General features: G+C 32.3%; 1 protein-coding gene across 1 annotated transcript in view; it reads left to right on the top strand.

Moving 5' to 3' along the window:
* LOC127714955 (WD repeat-containing protein 17-like) overlaps nucleotides 1-14,105 on the top strand; it is a 71,470-nt gene extending 57,365 nt beyond the window's left edge. The window contains exon 27 of the mRNA XM_052220976.1: nucleotides 11,049-14,105. Coding sequence (XP_052076936.1) covers nucleotides 11,049-11,168 — 120 coding nt within the window. The 3' untranslated portion in view covers nucleotides 11,169-14,105. The remainder of the gene's footprint in view (nucleotides 1-11,048) is intronic.

Below are 14,105 nucleotides of genomic sequence, written 5' to 3'. Positions count from 1 at the left end.
TAAATTGAGAATGGAAATGGAAAATATTTCAAAGAGACAACAACCTGAAAAAAGAGCAGATAGCAGCTGAAGGCCACCAATGCGTCTTCAAAGCAGTGAGAGGGGCCTCGGTGGCCGAGTGGTCTAAGTAGTTACTACTGTAATCACTAGCCAGTCAACACTGAGGTTGTGAGTTCGAACCCCGCTCGTGCGGGTGGACTCAACTCCAATCTTAATTGACTAGGATAGTCAGTTTTCCTATCAAAGGTTGGTGGTTTTCTCTGGGCACCCCGGCTTCCTCCACCAATAAAACTGGCCGCCACGAAATAGCCCAAAAACGGTGCTTAAAAGTGGCGTTACAACACCAAAAATCAAAATCAAATCAAAGCAGTGAGAAAATCCTGCACCCAGAGTTGGTCCTCAGCTGGCCCCTAAATAAAATTGTGTACTAGTTCAGTGAAAATTGACATCACACTAGACTCCAAAACATATAAATGAACTAAAATAAAAAAAAAAACATACAAGACTAACAAAGGCCAGAGGCTCCTGACTTGGGACAGGCGCTAAAATGTTCGTGAGATCTCTACCCTCCACATGTTGTATTTTTGACACATTCTCCATTTCCATTCTCAATTCTATTCTTTTTCACAACCAATTTGGGTACCCTTTTTGCTTTTACTTTTCTTTTCTTCTGGTGGGGATTTAATTAAATTATTTTAGATATATGTTAACTTATTTGTATTTACTCTTATCAACATAATCTTACAACTGATTTCTATTATCATTGTAAAGACAAAAACACATTGAATAATTGTAAAGACTATCAAAAGTTTGATTTAAATTATATACCAGTATCATGGTATAGCTCTTGTATATACATATACTCTTGACTTTTTTTTATTACCTTTTTTAATCTCATTTAATTCTTCACGTAACACATTTACATCTACTCTGATTTGGTCAACAGTGTGTACATAAAATGCACCAAGCAAAACAAATACAGACAATAGCAAAACAACTAAATAATTCTACATTACTGTTATGTTTCATATTATTTGTAAAATTCACGGGTGACTAACATCTTTAAATATTGTTTGCACAAAGAAGTTTAAAGTCCATGAGGGTCTGGCTGGATTGGTCTTCAGTTCTGTATTCTTTAATTTTTCTGATTATTCTCTATTCATTATTTTTGTATACCTATTTATTTTTATTCATTTTTATACCACCGCAAAAATTAAAAATTTTTTGGTCGTATATTGGTATGACGTTGGCGTCGTCGTCATCGTCTGGCATGGTCCGGCGTTGTCCGAAGACACATTGGTTTTCGCACTCTAACTTTAGTTTAAGTGAATGGATCTCCATGAAATTTTACCATAAGGTTCAATACCACGAAAGGAAGGTTGGGATTGATTTTGGGGGTTATGGTACCAACAGTTAAGGAATTAGAGGCCAAAAAGGGGCCAAAAATAAGCATTTTTGTAACTTCCAGACAATAACTTGTATGTAAGTGTATGGATCTCTCTGACATTGTACCACAAGGTTCCATATCACAAAGGGAAGGCTGTAATTGATTTTGGGGGTAATTGCCTCAAAATTTTAGGAATTAGGGGCCAAAAAAGGGGCAAAAAACAAGCATTTTTCTAGTTTCATGACAATAACTTGTGTGTAAGTGTTTGGATATTTCTGAAATTGTACTACAAGGTTCCATATCACAAAGGGAAAGCTGGAATTGAGTTTGGGGTTAATTGCCCGAAACGTTTAGGAATTGGGGGGCAAAAAGGGGCCAAAAATAAGCATTTTTTTTTTTTTTTCCTTTTTTTTTTCTTTTAAAATTTTCCATTTTAAGTTGGTTATTTCTGATTAATATTTAAAAGCAAATAATAATGATATGGTAGGAGATACACACCAAACAGGATGTGTAAATTATTTTATAATAAATATTGTGCAATAGCAAGAAATTTTCAATTGCACAGTATTGCACAATAGCAAGAAATCTTCAATTGCACAGTATTGCGCAATTGCAAGAAATCTTCAATTGCACAGTATTGCGCAATAGCAAGAAATATCCAATAGCACAATATTGCGCAATAGCAAGAAATTGTCAATTGTACAGTATTGCACAATAGCAAGAAATATTCAATTGCACAGTATTGTGCAAAAGAAGATACTTCGTATAAATTGCTTATTTCTTGATCAATTTCAATGGGGTTTTATTCTTGAATTCTTGGGGTTCTTTAATATGCTGAATCTAACCGTGTATTAAGTTTTTGGATTTTGGGCCCCGTTTTTAAATTGGTCCACATTGAGGTCCAAAGGGTCCAAAATTTAACTTTGTTTGATTTCATCAAAAATTGAATTATTGGGGTTCTTTGATATGCCGAATCTAACCGTGTATTTAGATTCTTAATTTTTGGTTCTGTCTTCAATTTGGTCTACATTAAGGTCCAAAGGGTCCAAAATTAAACTTAGTTTGATTTTAACAAAAATTGAATTTTTAGGGTTCTTTGGTATGCTGAATCTAAACATGTATTTAGATTTGTGATTATGGGCCCAGTTTTCAAGTTGGTCCAAATCGGGGTCCAAAATTAAACTTTGTTTGATTTCATCAAAAATTGAATTCTTGGGGTTCTTTGATATGTTGAATCTAAACATGTATTTAGATTTTGGATATTGGACCATAATAGGTGAATGTCCAATTTAAAATTTTTAAGTTCTTAGACCACATTCATTCTGTGTCAGAAACCTATGCTGTGTCAAATATTTAATCACAATCCAAATTCAGAGCTGTATCAAGCTTGAATGTTGTGTCCATACTTGCCCCAACTGTTCAGGGTTTGACCTCTACGGTCGTATCAAGCTGCGCCCTGCGGAGCATTTTATTTTAATCTATTATTTATTATTCTGTAAACCACATTCATATCTTTACGTAGTACGGTAGGCCTACTGTAAATATTAGGCTTCAAAGGGATGAAAACTGCTTTTTTTTAATTCAACTTAATAAACTTTTTATGTCATGATATAGGATATCGCTAATTTTAAATCCAAAGTATTTCAGAAAATGCTGAAAGATAACCGAAAGCTGACTAACGATAAACTGTTTCATAACTACAGTTTATTTTACTTATTATGGAAAAATATGCATTTAAAATTGCTTTTTTACAGCTGTAATTGACATTTTACAAAACGTTTTATTTATTTTAGATTATAAGGAATTTAGTCATTAAGAGATATTTTTCGTAGGGGAACAATTCAAATGTGTAACCTGATGTAAAGCAAGCAACTGTCAATCAAGGAGAGATATTAAGTTAATTAACAGTAAAGGGGCAGTATACAAAGTCACCACTATAAGAAAACATTGTTACAACATTACATGTTTTATGAACATGGAAATTATTTATTGTTAATGTAAAACTGTGAGTATAAATTCACTCCCCTTCAATTTGTATAGATACTGCAAAGTCAAACAGTTTCCAAAACATGTACACATTAACTTTAATTTTATATTTCCATTGCATTTATTGTTCATTGAAATATCAATTCATAATACTATATCAACTCAAGCCGCAAATCAAACAATAACCTTTTTGTTTCATGGTTTTTGAAACGTTACTTAGTTACAAATCTTTTGTAGCCTTTGTATCAGGTCTATATGAAGGTATATTAACTTCAAGAAGTATATCGACTAGGACTTCCTACTCAGTCAATATACTTCTTTCACTGGTCATCATATCCTTGTAAGGACCTCATACATATGCTACAATTGTTTTAGTCACCTGCCAACAAAGTCCAAAGGACTATAGGTTTGCACTCTATCCCTCCGTCTGTCTGTCCATCCATCAGTCTGGAAAATCAGTTTACCACATTTTTTTTCTTCATGCTTGAAGATATTGATTTGATATTTGTTAGATAGTTTTACCATGACAAGTTACAGATTAAATTTGAATTTTGTTCCAGTGTGATGATTTTGTGCAGAATTATGGTCCTTGGGCTTAGAAAATTCACACTAATAATCAGTTTTTCACACTTTTTTTTGTTATGCTTGAAGATACTGAATTGATATTTGGTATATAGTTTTACCATGACAAGTTAAAGATCAAGTTTGAATTTTGTTCCAGTCTGATGATTTTGTGCTGAGTTATGGTCCTTGCACTTAGAAAATTCACACAATTAATCAGTTTTCTGCACTTTTTATACGCCCGTTTACGTGACGTATTATGGTATACCGTTGTCAGTCCGTCCGTCTGTCCGTCCATCAGTCGTCAACATGTCGGACATTAACTCAAAAAAGCTTTAACCAATATGCATGAAACTTTGGTGAATTGTTTATATCTTTTGACGTGAGCTCCCTTTCGTTTTTCATAAATTTCAGATTTACCGTTTCCGAGTTTTGGGGTTTTATTCATTAAAAAAGGGGGGATTTTCCAGTTTTCCGACAAGAACTCAAGAATGCTTTCACCAACTTGCAAGGAATTTTGGTGAATTGTTTATATCTATTGACATGAGCTCCCTTTCGATTTTTATAAATTTTAGATGTTACGTTTCTAAGTTACAGGGTTTTATTCATAAAAAAAGGGGGATTTTCCAGTTTTTAAACAATAACTAAAAAATGCTTTCAGCAGTTCTCATGAAACTTTGGTGAATTGCTTATATCTGTTGACGTAAGCTCCCTTTAGAATTTTATAAATTTTAGATTTTACATTTCTGAGTTATGGGGTTTTATTCATTAAAAAAGGGGGGATTTTCCAGTTTTTGGACTATAACTCAAAAATGCTTTCAGCAGATCTCACGAAACTTTGATGAATTATTTATAGCTATTGATGTAATCTCCCTATTGATTTTCATAAATTTCAAATATGACATTGAGAAGAAATTGAACTTTATTTGTTTACAGTCTGACAACAGATTTACTAAGTATTGCACAACAGCAAGAAATCTTTAATTGAATATAAATTCAATTCATATAACCAATTTCAAGTTCTTTGACTACATTTATTCAGAAACCTATAATATGTCAAATATTTAATTACAATCCAAATTCAGACCTGTATCAAGCTTTAATATTGTGTCCATTTTTGCCCCCAACTGTTCAGGGTTGTACCTCTGCGGGGGTATCCAGCTGCGAAGCAGTTTATTTTGTCATGCTTGAAGATATTGATTTGATATTTTGTATACAGTTTTTCCATGACAAGTTACAGATCAAGTTTGAATTTTGTTCCGGTCTGATGATTTTGTACAGAATTATAAGGGTCTTTTGACTTAGAAAATTAACTCAAATAATCAGTTTTCAAAACTTTGTTTTGTTATGCATGAAAATATTGTTATTTTACATAAAATGTTACCATGACAAGTTACAGCTCAAGTTCAAATTTCGTTCGGTTTGGATGACTATTTTGAATGGTTATGGTTCTTGCAAATTCACACAAATAATCAGTTTTCCACACTTTTTTTTGTCATGCTTAAAAATAATGGTTTGATATTTCTTATATAGTTTACACCATGACAAGTTATAGATCAAATTAGCATTTTGTTCCAGTACAATAAATTTTTAACCAGTAGGGGACTATGTATTGCTATGCTATACTCTCAGGATGCTTGTATTATTATAAATTTACATACAATTTTAAAGAAAATAAAACAGAACGGTGAAACTGATTAGAAGCATAATTTTTATCTTGCCTGCCACGAAAGTCAAGGAAAGCAAGACATCATAAGGGATTGCTTTTCCAGCGATGGCTATAGGTGTAATACCACCAAATCATAGTACGTCACATCCGGTTGCATACGAAAATAGGTCGAAAAAAAATATTCCCTTAAATTTGACAGTTGTAGGTAATTGATCCTAAATTTCATTGCAGTAAAACATTTCTGGGTCATAAACATATATCTTGGGTATTTCAAAGCACCATTATTTTTTTATTTGGGGTTTCTATAGAATATTTTGGAAACTTGAGTTTACATGGTTACCAAAGCTTGTACACAGGTTAGATGGGGGAAAATTTGATTGGTTAACTTCAAGTGATGGTTATTTTCTTATATGCAATGAAATGTTATGTGAATTTTTTTCTATAGTACTGGACAGGATAAAACTTTACTCATGCCAAGTATTTCTTTATTTGAAACAAAGATAAATTCTGCACAATTTTTTGAAAAGTGCAAATTTAATAAAGACTAATAGGGGAAAATCAATGGTGGTATTACACCTACTGTGGATTCATTTATTTTCGTGGGTACCAATTTTCGTGGATAAGTGAAAATTTGCATGTTCGTGGATATTTAATTTCGTGGTTTGACCGAAAGTCTGCGTACAAGCCTATACAAAATATGTCATTCGTTGAACATTTAATTTCGTGGTTCACTTGTACCCATGAAATCCACGAAAATTGGTATCCAACGAATAATAATGAATCCACAGTAATATGGGAAGCTGTACATGCACCTTTGACCTTGTGAGTACTCTCATGTGTTAAAATTTCTTGCTATTTAAGTGAAATATTACAAATAATGAAATATTCTGAGTGGATTGAGTCTCCAAAACACATTTTATGAAAAAATTTCCTTGTAATAGGACTTTACCATGAATATTAGTTTACAGAACAAGCCATACTTAGAGTATTGGGGAGTTTTTTCTCCTTATTTCTTATATTCTGCTATACTAGAAAAATTTTCCTAAGAAATACTTTAATAAATATATAGTTTTAAGTAAATGAAATTATTTTAAAAGCAGTAACAACAAATTATTCACCAAAAAGAGACGCTTTTTATGTCCGTCTCTGGAACGCGGCGTAAATTTAAGTTTTACGTAAGGACTTATTGAAACCTCCTTTGAGACAGTAAACTTTTATACGGATAATTCATTCAGCTTGAATACTTCAATTAATCATTTATTATAACATTTCTATCATAAATGAGTGAAAGTTACCCCAAAATTTTTATTTATTGGCCTAAAAAGTAGAAATTTTGAGGAAATGAGAGGTATAAATGGACCAAAAGAGACCTTATAAGGAAGACAAAGAGGTCCATTAGTAGTATTTATCATCCTAAAGTCATCTTTTGTATCATATTCAACTGTTTGTAGGCAGATGAGATAAATATTTGATCATTCATTGGTCCACACTATATTCTATCATGATGCGGCTGGGTTTGGATTTTTCGAAGAAATTTTGCTCCAATCGGTGTAGATGTCGTCTTACATTATACTAGATTTTTCTCAAACTATTGAACTGATTAAGACAAAACTTGACAGGAATGCTTGAAATAACCAGTATTACAAAGGAAAAAAGTCACATTCAGTTTATTTAACAAAAAAGTCTTCTTTAGGTGTAATACCACCAAATCATAGTACGTCACATCCGGTTGCATACGAAAATAGGTCGAAAAAAAATATTCCCTTAAATTTGACAGTTGTAGGTAATTGATCCTACATTTCATTGCAGTAAAACACTTCTGGGTCATAAACATATATCTTGGGTATTTCAAAGCACCATTATTTTTTTATTTGGGGTTTCTATAGAATATTTTGGAAATTTGAGGTTAAATGGTTACTAAAGCTTGTACACAGGTTAAGAAAGGGGGAAAATTTGATTGGTTAACTTCCAGTGATGGTTATTTTCTTATATGCAATGAAATGTTTTGTTAAATTTTTTCTATAGTACTGGACAGGATAAAACTTTACTCATGCCAAGTATTTCTTTATTTGAAACAAAGATAAATTCTGCACAATTTTTTGAAAAGTGCAAATTTAACAAAGACTAATTGGGGAAAATCAATGGTGGTATTACACCTATAGCTCCTGTGACGACTTCAACAATTGTTAAGTTTTCTGCTTATGTTAGTTTGATAGGAACTACTTGTGATAGATCATTGATATTTAATATAAAGTTGCATTACTATCAGTACATATCAGTTTGATGACTATTTTGAGGCCCTGAGCTCTAGGACATGGTCCAGTGACTTTTGATTCATTAGCTATTTTCAATGTTAAGTTTTTCTGCTAAGTCAGTTTGATAAGAACTACTTGTGATAGATCAATGATATTTTGTATAAAGTTCCATTACTATCAGTACATATCATTTTGATGATTATTGTGAGGCCCTGCCCCCCTAGGACATGGTCCAGTGACTTTAATTAATTTTCAATTTTCAATGTTTAGTTTTTCTGCTTAAGTTGTATTGATAGGAACTACATGTACTTACAATAAAAAACCATATTTTCTTTAAAGTTAGATCACTGTCTGACCATTTTCAGGCCCTGCGCACTAGATCATAGTCCAGTGACTGAATTAATAAGCAATGTTGCTGTCCATCAGATTGTCTTTGTCTGAATTTTATGCCTATAGGCGAGACAAATCTCTGTGTCAGCAGTTTATTTGTTTTAAGATACCAAAAGCGAACAAAAAAACACTTTTGTGTTTAAGTTTTTTTATTTTGATATCTCAAAAACGAAAAACAAATGGATGCAAATATACAAAGACCGTTTAAGGAGTAAGTTCAGTAGGGCCCAAATATGGCTCCTATTTCTGACAAGTAATGACATTCTGCTTATGAATTCTTTGCCCAAATTTTTCCATAGATCTCTTGAAATATCAAATTAGAATTAAATGGCTGTTATCACAATGAAGCATAGTTAAAACAAACAGGAAATAGGTCATTTTTTGGGAAATTTACATGTCCTCCTTATTTCTAATGTCAAAATTAACATAAATTTTGTCATAATCTTTCCACCAAAATTCAATATAAACAAGCACATTTCCATTGATTTTTAGGACTGGAAACATATATGATAGCACATTTGTCAATGAAAATTATTTTTGTAACATTCTCTTTCTGAAATAAAGCAAACTTTCCTGACTTAAACAGCTGGTTTGTTGTATGCAGAAGATTTTTCCAACTATTGCGAAAACTTCTATTTTTGGTATATTTTAGGTGTAAATTACAATGCTATTTCACTTTCTCACATGTTTATGTATAAACTTGAAACTCTTTTAATCTTGAAAAAATGACCTAACATCTGGGTCAAATTGTGCCCTTACTGCACCTACTCCTTTAACTTACCAAAACCTTACCCCATATATGTAAGTCCTATTCTGCTTGCTGGCTTATATCATGTTTATTGAGAGCACTCAGTTATTTGAATTACTCAAAACTTGAATGTGCATGTTAGAGCTTATCACTCTCGGGATACTCTACAACAGCTTACCTTTTATCTAAATATATAACAAAGGCTTGGGAAATTGGACTTTTTATGCCCAACCTACGATAGTAGTAGGGGCATTATGTTTTCTGGTCTGTGCGTGCGTCCATTCATCCGTCCGTCCGTCTGTCCCACTTCAGGTTAAAGTTTTTGGTCAAGGTAGTTTTTGACAAAGTTGAAGTCCAATCAACTTGAAACTTAGTACACATGTTCCCTATGATATGATCTTTCTAATTTTAATGCCCAATTAGAGTTTTGACCCCAATTTCACAGTCCTCTGAACATAGAAAATAATAGTGCGAGTGGGGCATCCGTATACTATGGACACATTCTTGTTTTTTAATCCAAGATACTCTAGCCGTATAGGTAGTTGCCACAACGCACTACATGTATTTATATCCGTAGCCCAGATACTATTTATTTCCAGTACCTAACCTTAAAGTAAAAAAGATCTGTGGATGTTATCTCTTTGGACTTCGCTAAAAATGCAGTTATCACAGTTGAAGAAATCTGTAATTAAAGGTGGCCTTGAGCATTGACTCATTATAGGACCGCAAAAAAATTTTGCGGTCATTTATTGGTATGACGTTGGCGTTGTCGTCGTCGTCCAAAGAAACATTGGTTTTCACACTCTAACTTTAGTTTAAGTGAATGGATCTCTATGAATTTTTACCATAAGGTTCAATACCACAAAAGGAAGGTTGGGATTGATTTTGGGGGTTATGGTACCAACAGTTAAGGAATTGGGGACCAAAAAGGGGCCAAAAATATTTTTTTTTGTAACTTCCAGACATAACTTGTATGTTAGTGTATGGATCTCTCTGACATTGTACCACAAGGTTCCATATCACAAAGAGAATGCTGAGATTGATTTTGGGGGTAATTGTCTCAAAATTTTAGGAATTAGGGGCAAAAAAAGGGGCAAAAAACAAGCATTTTTCTAGTTTCATGACAATAACTTGTGTGTAAGTGTATAGATCTTTCTGAAATTGTAATACAAGGTTCCATATCACAAAGGGAAAGCTGGAATTGAGTTTGGGGGTAATTGCCCAAAAAGTTTAGGAATAAGGGGCCAAAAATAAGCATTTTTATAGTTTACAGACAATAACTTGTGTTCAAGTGTATGGATCTCTCTGAAATTGTACTGCAATGTACCATACCACAAAGGGAAGGTTGGGATTGAGTTTGGGGGTGATGAATCATAAGGGGGTTCAAAAAATTGGGGGGGGGGGATTTTTTTTTCCTTTTTTTTCTTTAAAATTTTCCATTTTAAATTGGTTATTTCTGATTTATATATAAAAGCAAATAATAATGATATGGTTTGAATAGGTAAATTAAAAAAAATTAAGTTCTTAGACCACATTCATTCTGTGTCAGAAACCTATGCTGTGTCAAATATTTAATCACAGTCCAATTTCAGTGCTGTATCAAGCTTGAATGTTGTGTCCATACTTGCCCCAACTGTTCAGGGTTTGACCTCTGCGGTCGTATCAAGCTGCATCCAGCGGAGCATTTTATTTACTTATATAGTCCTGAACATACATGAAATATTTGTCACTGGAAGAATCACAAACAACAATCAATTATTTACTTACAATTAAGCACTTATAAATGCTACTATATCAATGAGAATAATACAAATTTATAGACGTCATGATCATATTGTACAAATGGACCAATTCAGAAAATCCAGCTGTGTAAATTATGTTGCGTTGCCTCAGTGTCTTCATAATTGACATCTTGACCAATCAGAAGTTCAAAACAGTAACATTACCATAATGCAACACTGCTGAATTAGATCATTTGATGCTCATGTTATACTCAGCCACCTACCAAACAATGTTGATTACTCTCATCATGAATTTTTTACTTTTTTGCAGGGTTTGGCCTACTTCTTGGAAGATGGTAAATCAGCTGTATCTCCCAATGAAGCATTGATGTGGGCTAAAGTCAACCCTTTCTCACCTACTGGATCTGGACTGAGGATTAACCCATTCTGATTCCTCATTGGCACTAGTCCTGGCTAGAATAAACAATTAGTATTATACATGTGCTAAATTTTGTCATTCAGAAAGAATTTAATCGGTGGAAATATTTATTTTTGTCACAATTGTTAATCTAGTCTTTTGTCATATTAGATTATTCATACAGGATCTCTCTTTTAAATTTAGCAATTAAATTCCAAGATTTCTATGCAACAATGCTAGTAATGTTTGCTCCCATGGTTGTACTTCCATGGAGAACTTCCTGGTTATCAAGTTAGGCAATATTAATTGATTGAAGCATTTTCCTGTGTTTTGCCCAACTTTTGGAGGTCTGGTTAAAAAAAGAAGACATTTGCATACATTTTTGGGGGAATTATTGCCAAATGTCTGTTTTTCAACCAAAGAAAGATTATTTTCATAATGCTATTATAGTGGAAACATTGTTAATGCACCTTTGAGCTTCTGTAATTTATGTATCTACATAAAGCTTGGTATTTTTATATTATTTTTTTCTTAATGAACATCATTATGCCCGAAATGAAGTGATCCGTCCCTCCTTCTGAAACAAACAGTCTTTTTTTTCTTTGTCTGCAGATATTGATCTATATTTTTGATACATAAGTGTATAATCATGATATATTGGTCAAGTTTGAACATCATTACCGTTGAGCAACTTTTGGCAGATTAACAACACCTACGCCCCTTTGAACTTATTTGCCCAATATACTACTGCAACCTTTTGTCATCGCAACTCCTCTCAAACCACACAACAGAATTTCATGAAACCTTTTCAGATAATAAGGACATACTACGTAGATGTGCATATCGACAGGAAATTACGATTCAATTTTTTTTCCAGGAGTTACGCCCCTTTGAACTTATTTGCCCAATATACTACTGCAACCTTTTGTCATCGCAACTCCTCTCAAACCACACAACAGAATTTCATGAAACTGTGTAGATAATAAGGACATACTATGTAGATGTGCATATTGACAGGAAATTATGATCTGATACAATTTTTTTTTCTTACACTTGTTTTATTTCTCCAATGACAATGTGGGGACGTGGGGTATGTGAGCGCGCTCACTAGGGTTCTTTAATTTCTGCAATTAAGAGTAAATTAATTTCTCATAATTCTTTATTTTTAAATGAACCACATAGTTCAGAGAGGAAACACAAATTTCACTTAAAATGAATTATACTCAAAGCTCCAAAGTTTTAATCCAACCAGAAAAATTTATCCACATGAAATACACAGTGAAAAGTACATTAATCATTTATCAATTCAATTCACTTAAGCTTTCAATCAATCATCAAGAGCTACAGGTACATTTATAGAAGAACTAATAGAAGAATTCAAATATCGAAAAATATGCAACAAGTGACAGAACAAGACAGTAATTCACGAATGCATGTAGCGCTTGAGTAAAATATCAGTGTTTTTCGATCATGAATTGAATATTTTTTTTAAATTGAATTCTTCCATTATTTATTCTTTTTATAACATTGACCATGTGGTTTTTAATGGAAATAAAGTAGAAAATACAGGGAACTATATCTTTTTTTATACATTCCCAAAATCGTTACGATGCAACATTGTATGAAGTCAGAGGAGTGAAATTATCTGTTTTTATTTAACTGGGAAATCACAGTAATTCATTGTATTTTTTTCCTAAAGTAACACAGACGTTGAGCCATTGTGTTTAAATTGAATAGTTAAAAATGTTTGTAGCAGTTTACATTCCATAAGTATATGATATGTTATATGCAACAGATTATTTATTTTATGAGTATTTTTTTCATATTTTGTAGTTGTTAGATATATTATATCATTGTTAAGTTTTTGAAATAACAAATCCGTCCAAGCTCTGTTTTGCTATGCATGTTTTGGATTTTTTGCCCTTGTATAATCTATGTATAAAAAGCACAAGAATACTCTTTTAAATTATTGTTTTTACCAGATTATATACATGTATATATCTTCCTATCCAACATATAAGTTCATATTGTACATGTTCAATTGTTCATCAGTCAATCAAGCAGTTCTATAAATTTTACCTTCATATTGATTATAATCCAATGCTCCACATTTCAGTGTTATTTTATTCATTATGACATTCATTTTCTGCTGGAATAACTAGAGATGGTTTTAGGTATAATGTAATTTTAAAAAATAACACTTCTCCATATTTTTAAACAGGTTTTTCAGACAGAAATCCAGTTATTGAATTGGGTGGTGGCTCTAGCAATTTCTGGATTAACCATTCAACAAATGCATTTTGATATGTTGTTACTGATGACTAAATTAGAGGTCAAGTTTGATATTGACGATTTTCATTTTTGAGGTTCAGGAGTTATGGTCCTTGATTGATTAAAAATGACATTTTAAGTTATTTATGTGCAATAAGTTGAGTTATGGCCCTTAATTGCTTGAACAATGACATTGAAAAATGTAATAAAAACCCGGTTTGTTGTCATCTTGACAACCTCTTGTTAATTTGTAGTACAAAATGTATTGATATTGATATTTCTGCATTTCCACACATCCTCCTCATCTTTAAATTCCAGAGCCCTCAAACTTTTAAAAATGTATGTAGATACATTTGATACTTGCACTTTTTCTCTATGTTTGAAGAATTTTGATATTTCAGAAAGTGAAACTGAAGTAATTTTTTCATCAAAATTCTGTATGACAGGAACTAATCTCTAATGTGTGATTTTGTCTTGTTTTAGCTAAAATTTTGTAGGAAACAGTAGATAGTTCAGGGTATATAGATGCAAGATTGATTTTTTTTTAAATATATAGGATTATAGTTAAAACCTTGTATGTTTTAGCTTCCAGGAAGTAGACATTTTTCCTCACTGTATTGCAAAGAATTTAGAAGTATGTTAACACATTTTTAATTACTAGCACAATTTTTGAAACATTAAACAAACATTCCTACATTA

This window comes from Mytilus californianus, unplaced genomic scaffold (assembly GCF_021869535.1).
Source record: "Mytilus californianus isolate M0D057914Y unplaced genomic scaffold, xbMytCali1.0.p SCAF_9, whole genome shotgun sequence".
NCBI lineage: Eukaryota > Metazoa > Mollusca > Bivalvia > Mytilida > Mytilidae > Mytilus > Mytilus californianus.
Note: the sequence above shows the minus strand (reverse complement) of the source record. Positions and strands in the feature narration are given on the sequence as shown.